The sequence below is a fragment of the Sycon ciliatum genome, unplaced genomic scaffold (genome assembly GCF_964019385.1).
Source record: "Sycon ciliatum unplaced genomic scaffold, ocSycCili1.1 SCAFFOLD_1504, whole genome shotgun sequence".
NCBI classification, from domain to species: domain Eukaryota; kingdom Metazoa; phylum Porifera; class Calcarea; order Leucosolenida; family Sycettidae; genus Sycon; species Sycon ciliatum.
Window position 1 is genome coordinate 1 of NW_027044615.1, and position 10,450 is coordinate 10,450.

At 47.9% G+C, this 10,450-nt stretch overlaps 2 protein-coding genes across 2 annotated transcripts; one reads left to right on the top strand and one right to left on the bottom strand.

The window, feature by feature from the left end:
- The first annotated feature begins 412 nt into the window (after window positions 1-412).
- LOC135830465 (uncharacterized) lies at window positions 413-4,342 on the top strand. Its single transcript, XM_065342713.1, has 2 exons — window positions 413-813; window positions 2,485-4,342. Exons 1-2 carry the CDS (start codon window positions 810-812, stop codon window positions 2,961-2,963), a joined length of 483 nt encoding a protein of 160 aa, XP_065198785.1. The 5' UTR covers window positions 413-809; the 3' UTR covers window positions 2,964-4,342.
- A 3,516-nt stretch (window positions 4,343-7,858) lies between these two features.
- LOC135830467 (uncharacterized) lies at window positions 7,859-10,141 on the bottom strand. Its single transcript, XM_065342715.1, has 2 exons — window positions 9,650-10,141; window positions 7,859-8,959 (listed from the first exon to the last, which is right to left on the bottom strand). The coding sequence occupies exons 1-2, from the start codon at window positions 10,052-10,054 to the stop codon at window positions 8,390-8,392; spliced, it is 975 nt and encodes a 324-aa protein (XP_065198787.1). The 5' UTR covers window positions 10,055-10,141; the 3' UTR covers window positions 7,859-8,389.
- Window positions 10,142-10,450: the final 309 nt, after the last annotated feature.

Sequence of the window (10,450 nt, forward strand, 5' to 3'; positions counted from 1 at the left end):
TGTGTGTGTGTGTGTGTGTGTGTGTGTGTGTGTGCGTGGTTTCTCAATCCTCTATGTACAGTGTGAATACATAGTGGAACCGAGCATAATTCAGCATATTTGTTGGCATAATTGTGGCATAATCAAAAGCATAATTATTTGACGATTGGCCGAGCATTGTCCGCCAATGGCTATTCATTGACACATCTATGAATAGACTATGATCTAGATCCTGTCAAAGTTATCAAGGCAATGACATCATGTGTGCGACGAAAACTAATTCAGTTTTTTTTCACAGTTTTTGTTTTTTCAATGAATGGAATTTTAAATTTTAAATAATAATTTTTATGACCGGCTGGAAGTGTGTTGGTCGGGGTATCCAAGACGTGATCGAGGCAAACGTCAGGTCGTTGAATGTCAGCATCGACATCAGTGCATATTGTGGCAAATGTCACACGTTCTGACCCTACATCATCCTTGGAAATATGTTAGTGGACAACAACGCATACTGCGGTGTAAACCTTTGGTCCGTTCCTTCTTCTATATAAAGTAATTCTATTCTAATCTTGGCTTCAGATCGGACCGGCAATCAGTCATGCTTCTCTTTCCACCATCATCTATTTTACCAACGCCGCCTAGTAGACGCATGGCTGGTGATACTCACGTAGATGGCTGGTGATACTCACGTAGATGGCTGGTACCTGGCTGTAGTGAGGCTGTACATCAGTTAGCGCCTGGTCACGCATAGGCGGACACTCAGCGACGACTTGGCTGCTATTGTGACGTAGGTTTCGTGCCTCCAGGACTCATTGCTCACTGTGTGATCAACCATGCGTAAGCTACGCTACAGTGTATACGTTATGAGTGTGATGTAGCAGTTAGCTATGTGCATATCACCAGACATTCATCCACATGATGCTATACGCAAACAGAGCAGAGTAGGAATGGGTGATTAGGATAATGATGTACATGTATGCAGTCCTGGAATCGAACCTACTGGTAAGAGAGCATTGTCTTGTTGTCCGTGTTTCTATACATGAGTAGAGGGAACAACTAATTTGTGTGTGTGTGTGTGTGTGTGTGTGTGTGTGTGTGTGTGTGTGTGTGTGTGTGTGTGTGTGTGTGCATGTGTGTGTGTGTGTGTGTGTGTAAAAAAATGAAAAAAGACCAAAAAATAGGGATTCACTGGCCAGAAAAACCACTTCATAGCTGTGTGGTGTGGACCAGGCTGAATAGTGGCGGACAATTCTTCAGCCTTGCAAGTTGTTGAATGGTGCAATCCCAGCACAAGCTGCTATGGCTTCTGCTGTAGCATCGCTATCATCGCCTTCGGCGATGGGCGTCCAATGGTCCAATGGTGTGTGTGTGTGTGTGTGTGTGTGTGTGTGTGTGTGTGTGTGTGTGTGTGTGTGTGTGTGTGTGTGTGTGTGTGTGTGTGTGTGTGTGTGTGTGTGTGTGTACATGTGGTAACCAGTGTATGCCGGAGTATGTGGTGTGGCGTGTATGCCGGAGTATGTGGTGTGGCGTGTATGTGTAAAAAAATGAAAAATAGGGATTCACTGGCCAGAATAAGCCACTTCAATCAGCTGTCTGGTGGATACCAGGCTAAAATTAGTGGCGATCAATTCATCAGCCTTGCAAGCTGTTGAATGGTGTAATCCCAGCACAAGTTGCTATGTCTAACATAGCTGTTCGCTATCATCGCTTCCGCGATGGGCAGGTCTGAGGGCTGAGATGTACATGTGTGTGTGTGGGGGGGGGGGGGGGGGTGTGCTTGGGTGTGCGTGTGGTTGGGTCTACAGCCTCTTTTACGGGCAAAAGAAACACAATGATTATTTTTTCCCAAGTGTTCCAAAAAACTTCAACTCAAAATTCTAGAAAGAAGAAAAGGCAAAAACACGCAAAAGAGGCAAAAACAAAACCACAACAGCATAATAATGTATAATACCAAGAGAACATAACCCCCAGAGTGTGCAACGTCTGATCCAGCTCTGCATAGGGTCTTGGTCGAGCGTAATCGGATCTTCTAATGTCATGCGTACACTCCATACCAGCGAAAGGCCGGTCTCGAGGCAGGGCACCATTGTTTTTGATCCGAGAGTACCCGCGACTCCCCGGGTTCCTCTCAGATGTGTACGGTATTATGACGCAAAGATCCGATTACGCTCGACCAAGACCCTATGCAGAGCTGGATCAGGCGTTGCACACTCTGGGGGGTTATGTACTCTTGATAATACTATACCTACTTAGGTAGACAGCACCAAGTTCAACTTCGTGTGGGTGGGTTGGGGGGGGGGGGGTGTGCGTGCGTGTATAATATGTGAGGGAGTTTGTATCAGTGTGTGTGTGTGTGTGTGTGTGTGTGTGTGTGTGTGTGTGTGTGTGTGTGTGTGTGTGTGTGTGTGTGTGTGTGTGTGTGTGTGTGTGTGTGTGTGAGTCTTTCAGCGTCTGCAATGGACTTCGGCACACTCGCGCCTGCACTGTTTAACCTGTACTTCTCTGCAGTAGTTGCGACGTGGCGGACAGCATCTTCAGTTCCTGGTGTTGATTTTCGGTATTGTGTCGGCCGCAAGTTGGTGGGCGACAGAACAGCCAAGTCCCGACTCAGCCCAGCGTGCCTAACGGAATCGCAGTTTGCCGACGATGCAGCTTTGTACACCACGTCGCTCCCCTTTCTCGAGACCATGGCGAACGAGTTCATTGAATGTGCTTCGCAGTGGGGGTTGACGGTCAGCATCCAGAAGACCAAGGCAATGGTAGTGAATCCCCACCATCCCCCGCCGGCATCCGTCATCGTCGGTGACGACGATCACATCGACCTCGTCCAGGAGTTCACCTATCTCGGCAGCACTCTCAGCACGGGTGGCTCCTTGGACAAGGAGGTCACCTCCAGACCGGCCAAGACTTCCCGCGTGTTTGGTAGTCTGCAGAAGCCCATATTCCAGTGCCGTCGCTTATGTGATCACATCAACAGAACAGTATAAAAGGCTGTTGTCATGCCGACGCTGTTTTGCGGGGCAGAGACCTGGGCTGTTAAGGCTACACATCTCCGCCATCTCAACCGCTTCCACCGGTCCTCGATCCGGGCTATACTGGGCGTGTCCAGATCCACTCAGCGATCGGACCACCTCACCAGCAACGAGCTTGCCCGCAGAGCGAGGCTGCCAGCCGACATCAATGTGCTGCTTCGTGAGCATTGTCTGCGCTGGCTTGGGCACGTTGCACGTATGAGCCCGGAGCGGATGCCTCAGCAAGTTCTCTTCAGAGAGTTGCCACCGACTCGACCACGCCATGGACCGAAGAAGCGTTGGCGGGATGTGCTTGTTGACGACCTGCATGACGCGGACATCCCTCAACAACACTGGTTGGCCATGGCACAGGATCGTCCAGCCTGGCGACGGAAGATCTTCAGTGACCGCCTCCCTCCCCCCGGCTCCTCTACTCACCAAGCCGTTCAGCTGCGCATGCGGACGGTCGTTCCGCAGAAGTGGCGACCTCAAGCGTCATCGGCATTTCTACCTGGCTCATCAAGCCTATTATCGCTTCCCGGGCGATGGGGCGTCACAAGGTCACAAGGTGTGTGTGCGTGTGTGTGTGTGTGTGTGTGTGTGTGTGTGTGTGTGTGTGTGTGTGACTTTTAATGTTTTCATATAATGTTTCTCCTGACATGATATGGTCAGTGGCTACGACTGTGTATTGTATACTGATGTACATTATGATTGTGTTGTGCCAGTCTTTGTCACTTACAGTGATGTGTAGAACATGATAGTGACAGTGACTGTGTGACTTGCAATGGGAGTGCTTGCAGGCAGGCTTGGAGCTGCAATGTTTTCTGTGCGTATATCGGAGCATGGATGTTGGCTGTTTGGGTATGGCGGTATGAATGTTGGTTGTGAGTATTGGAGCGTGAATGTTGGATATACAGTGGCGTGTGCATTGGAGCAGAAATGATGACTATACAGTCTACTTGGCTAATAACGACTGCGGATATAACGACAATTCGCGAATAGCGACAGAATTTCCATGCCCAGGGCAAAGCCCAAATCACCTGTAATACATAATTATAATGAGACTTCGGGTATAAGGACACTTCGCAAATAACGACACTTTTCTGATGCCCCGCCGAGTGTCGTTATACGCAAAGTTGACTGTATATCCGAGCATACTATATAATGCACAGTTGTCTAAGACCATGCTGTCTGATGATTGCTTATACAATGTATAAGCTACTTCACTAATAATTATGTTGACTGGGGGCATGGTGCTAGCAGAGCCTGATTGTCGACTGCGCAGTTCTGGTGCAAGAATTCTGCCTGTGTGTAAATACCTATATGTACTTGTAGGAGAATTACGGTTGACTTCACCGTTTGCTGGTATGAATATTGGGTGCACAGAATGGGAGCATGATTATGGAGTTTCAGTGCATGAATGCTGACCTTTGGTCTTAGAGCATGACTGTTTGTAGATGCAGGTATTATGAGCATGAAGGCTTGCTGTTGGTCTTGGACACACTGTCCTGAATACCTGCAGCATGAGTGATGGTTGATGATGATCGTAATGACCAGCTGTTGCTTAGCAACTGATTGTATTGGTAAGTAGTAGTAGTATTCTTGATAGTGGAGAAAGCAAAACAGGCAGATGTCTAATAACAATGGACCCACTGTGTAGGGTGAAGGAGGGGGGGGGGAGACATGGCTAATGGTAAAATAGTGGCGGCGAAATAGAGCAATTCCAGCACAGCTACAGAAACATGGGCGTAAAGCTAAAAGCAGGCAAGAATGTGTTGCAAAGCGCTCGACTTGAAGGTGGCCAGTTTGGTGATGCCTCAGATATCCGCATGGAGGGAATTCCAGAGAACTGCGCCAGCATGTGTCACCAATTTGGTAGAATTTGCATAAGCAGCTGCAGGGAAGATAAGCAGGTTACTGCAGGCTACTGTTGCCTCCTCGAGTTCTTCGTGACGGAAGAGGTCGAAAAAAGTTTCAATCTACATCCTAAAAAATTTAGACAACGCCATATAAAGCAGAGCAAGTTAAGTTGAATGGTAGTGCGCAAGGGACAGACATGTACACGCTCAAGCAGCGTAACAGTGGGGGTCCATGGGGGCACTTTACATACAGCACGCAGTGCGCGCTTGAAGAGCCTTTCCACACGGAGCTCCTGGTGAACAGATAGATATGGGCATAGGCATTGGATGCATACAGAAACTCAGGCAGCACAAAGCATTTGAAGTAGCAGATACGACAGGAGAGGGGTAAAGATGCAGCATGGCGGATTAAAACAGCTATTTTAGCAGAAACCGTGATAGCAACACGTTGAACCATTGTCTGCCAGCACATTGACGTGTCAAAATGTAAGCCTAGATACTTGGCCGATGGTACCACCGGCAGATCTTGACTATTGCATGTCATGCGTAGGGCAAAGGGTGGTGCTCTGTGAGGAGGGATTGGTAGGATTTGTGTTTTCGCTTCATTCAGAATTAAGCCACGCTGTCGCAGCCAGTCAGACAGGTGTTGTATCTGGACGTACTGTTGACGATCGGTCAGGTAGTGGGCCATCCACTGCAGAGCAACGCCGCCTATGCCGAGAGCGTAGAGGTCACTAACTAGAGTCTGATACTGCACTTTGTCGAAGGCTTTCGACATGTCTACAAAAGCGACTCCAGTGTAGAGGCGTGCCACTTGTGCCTGGTAACCATGACTACATAGTGCTGGTGACTAGGGTAGTAAGTGATGGAGAGGTTGATGGTGTGGTTGTCATGGTATTGACTAGACAGTTCATAGCATACCTATCAGATGATCTGACGTGTGCACAGCACATAATTACACCTTGTAAGAAGAATGAGACCCCGATGACGCAGGGCAGTGCATGCTTTAAGCTTGTGTTCATATGTGTTAGATTTGCATACATGTCCTCATAACATGTACGGGTAGTATGTTGTATGGTTAGGAGAAACACTGGGTTGGGAATGCAGATTTTACTGGAAATACAACGTAATCCTGCGGATACCTCTATCACTCGGATGGAGAACGTAGTCAGAATTAAAGGAAAGAAAAAAGGAGCAAGAAACTACAACTTAGTTACGCTATACTGTCCACTAACTCCACCAGTTACTATCCACTAACTCCACCAGTTACTGTACACTAACTCCACCAGTTACTGTACACTAACTCCACCAGTTACTATACACTAACTCCACCAGTTACTGTCCACTAACTCCACCAGTTACTGTACACTAACTCCACCAGTTACTGTCCACTAACTCCACCAGTTACTGTACACTAACTCCACCAGTTACTGTTCACTAACTCCACCAGTTACTGTCCACTAACTCCACCAGTTACTGTACACTAACTCCACCAGTTACTGTACACTAACTCCACCAGTTACTGTACACTAACTCCACCAGTTACTGTCCACTAACTCCACCAGTTACTGTACACTAACTCCACCAGTTACTATACACTAACTCCACCAGTTACTGTCCACTAACTCCACCAGTTACTGTACACTAACTCCACCAGTTACTGTCCACTAACTCCACCAGTTACTGTCCACTAACTCCATCAGTTACTGTACACTAACTCCACCAGTTACTGTACACTCACTCCACCAGTTACTGTACACTAACTCCACCAGTTACTGTACACTAACTCCACCAGTTACTGTTCACTAACTCCACCAGTTACTGTCCACTCACTCCACCAGTTACTGTCCACTAACTCCACCAGTTACTGTACACTAACTCCACCAGTTACTGTACACTAACTCCACCAGTTACTGTCCACTAACTCCACCAGTTACTGTCCACTAACTCCACCAGTTACTGTCCACTAACTTCACCAGTTACTGTACACTAACTCCACCAGTTACTGTCCACTAACTTCACCAGTTACTGTACACTAACTCCACCATTTACTGTACACTAACTCCACCAGTTACTGTTCACTAACTCCACCAGTTACTGTCCACTAACTCCACCAGTTACTGTCCACTAACTCCACCAGTTACTGTCCACTAACCTTATTGCCAATGACCAGAAGACAAAAGTTACAGAAGAATACAGTAGCCTGCAGTAGCGAGAAATCCAGTGTGGTATAAACCAGCACAACTGTGTCTCGGCCGGCGGAGTAGAAAATGCATCTCTAGCCCGCATTCATCTTCTACATAGTGTATGTGCAGACTGTCAGCATGTAAAAGCAAGAGTACATCACTCTTGGTAAAATCCCTGCATCTACTTCACCACCACTTCCTTGTTTAGTAAAAAAAGATGATTCAAACAGGAAAAACAAATTTACATGATAGCTTCACGTTGCATGATCTCATCGAATAGCTGCTTTGCTTCTTCTCCGTGGAGGTAAATATCGGCTGCCAAGAATTCTCACGGCCAACTACCTCAGTGGGACTACCTGACTTCAGCGGCCACTAGTATGGTGGATGCCGTAGAATCGTAGAATCCCGCAGATAAGCCCATTAGTCCTGCGGCCCAAATCTAAAAGACGTTGTTTTGCAAGTCCCGTTTCAGTCTCAAGCAGACAACCTGAGCTTTGCATGGGTGGAAAGACCATGTCCTAGGGATGTCGAAACGGCTTGTTGTCATGTCCAGAACTAGGGCCATAAGCTGGGGAGAACCAATTTTAGGTTTCGTTACGGAAGTCGTTATTTTACGTTATTTTACGACTCCTTGATTGAAATTGGCAGCATGTGATACGATATTTTATTGAAAATTAGTGCAGTCGATGTGAATTTGTTCTTGTATTTGGATGATTCGTAGATCATGGTTGCCCTTTGCCGAGCGTTCATTTCCTATTGATGGTGATTAGAGATGGCACAGATTGATTTGTTGTAAAATTCGACCAAAATCACCCCCAAACATGGATCTTTCGTATGAGAGGATTTCATTTATTGGGACACGATCTCGACAACACCAGCGGAAGAGAGCTAGCACGAGCGAAGCAAAGGACACCGGAAAACGGCAGAGTGATAGCGATCATAAGCTGATCTTAGCAAACGAGCGATATGGAAGATGTTGTAAATAATAGCGCAGTAGTGTATTTGTCATTTGCTGCAGAGTTGAAAAGTACAATTCAAATTCAAATCAATTCAAAAACTTCAATAGTGCGGTCCACTAGCCTTAGCTTTCAGACTCACTGTCCGATTCTCAGTCGGACTTACAGTCCAATTCACTATCGAAACTGCCTTCACCCTCATCATGGCATTGTGTGCATGCGAGCGTGCGCACACACACACGTACACACACCGCACAACACATGACATTGTGCGCGCGCGCGCTCGCACACACACATACACAAACCACACACGCACACACGCACACACACCGCACAACACATGGCATTGTGTGTGCGCGTCCGCGCGCGCGCGCGCACACACTCACACATCACATAGCACGCTAGAGATCAGCAAGAACCTGCTGCGACCGTGGTTGAGATGGCGCTGTAGAAGACACCGCAGCCGCCACTGGTTGCCTCGCACCCGAGGTTATAGTCAAAGCCGTACAAGCCGACACATCTGTACTGGAGGCTGATGTAGTACCCAGAGATGAAACGGATCCACTGGTGTTCACCTGACGCGGCGGAGTAGCGGATCCTTTGAAGCCGAAATGAGTGGGCAACACGACATTGGCGGGGACAAGCCCAGTGGATATCGCAGCGGGCCTATCGTAACTCCTGGCAGTGAGCCTATCGTAATTCCTGGCAGTGGGCCCGTCGTAACTCCTGGCATTGGGCCCGTTCTCTTGCCGGACACTGGGGTGCGCAGTGGACGTGGATGCGGGCAGGAAATCTGCGGCGACCGGCTGGACTGGGATGGTTGGAGCCGGGCCAGGTGCGTTACTAGTATGACTGTTCGGCAATGACTGGGTATTACCGGCCATCGGACCGTTTGCAGACGACACAGACAAGTGGTTGCTCCGTGAAGAGTGCGCCTGTATACCCATGCCACTTACCATACATGTCAATTGCTGAAGGAAACACACAGTTCAAACACAAAACGCAAATGAAACACGCCAATGAAATTCGATCCTTAAACAAGTCAAGTTTGCATGTCCGCGTTATCACGGGCTATACAATTGTGTTTAGAAAACAACCAGTTTATAATTCTGTCTCTTCTTGCTTAAAGTCAGCCTAGAATACTGACGTCAGCTTTGGACATTACTCTGACTCGGACCACAAGCCCTGATTTATTCTGACCTACATGTGTATCGTGTGAAGTAGCGCGAGAGCCAAGCTGGTCGTAATAATACGTGTAACAGCCACGAACGTAATTCAACCAAAGAAGACTACCACATTACATGAGCATGAACACTTGCATTCCATTTAATACATTCCTATGTTGTAGATGTCAGGCACTGTAGTGTTCACGTCTACATACACATTGTGGCATTCCTTGGCCACCCAGACATTCATGATAGTAGCGCATCGTGTTATGTTATGCATGCAGCATGTGCCGTTTCCCGAGCGCGCGTGTGAAATGAACTTAGCGGCTTTTAGTTGCTGTGCATGAGTTGAGTCTGGACTCATGATCTGGTGTGTACATGCAATCATGTGATCTTGTAGTTGAGCGTATGTGTTATTTGGATTTCCTTGGTCATGACCAAACAATAAAACATGATCAAATTATTTCTACACATTCAACAATGCCAAGAACTCACCTGGTCCCCAAGTAGCTCATTATCTTCTTTTTCAGCATGAAAGTTGGATACTAAGGCGGAGTGTGATGGTCGGCCAAGCTGGTGCCGTTTGCAGTTATTGTACTTATCCGTGAGAAGCTTCATGGGCAAGGCCCTTGCAGACTTCAACTCGGACTGTATATACAGCACCAGGCTGTCAAATGTTTCGTAGGCCGACGGCTGGTCATTCCCTTTGCCACTTCGTTGCCGGTGCATAGTGGCCAGGTGGGTGAAGGCACTGTAGCATGCTCCGACGTTGATAGTGGATTTCCGCTGCAACGCAATCTGGGCCATTCTGGAGCGAAAGCCAAAATTCTTGCGTTGTTCTCCAACTCTGCTAGATGCACATGTCATGAGGCACAAGTCTGCAGATGTGGATTCAATCATTGTACATCTCTCCTTGTTCTACGCTTTGCTGGTACATGGTGTCCCATCATCACATACATGTATCTCCTCCAATTCAGAATGGCTTGAAAAGGCATGGCTATCCAGTCCAGCAAGTGGACCGGAGGTTGACCCTCGCTTGGCAGGTCTAGACCGAGGCCTAGTCTCCTGACGGATTCACCACGGGAAGGTGAGGGTCGCCGAATGCTCATTCCATCAACCTTGTCTGGATCAGCAGCCACTGCGGTGTTGCTCTCAATGACAAGGCGGATCGCCTTGCGCGGAATGGAACACAGTGTGTACAGGCCCAGGTTCAGCTACCTATCCAAGCTGCCAAGGCTTCAATTCGGTCTGCAACCGCATACCCCCGGCCATTACTCAACACCAGCAAGTTCCGCA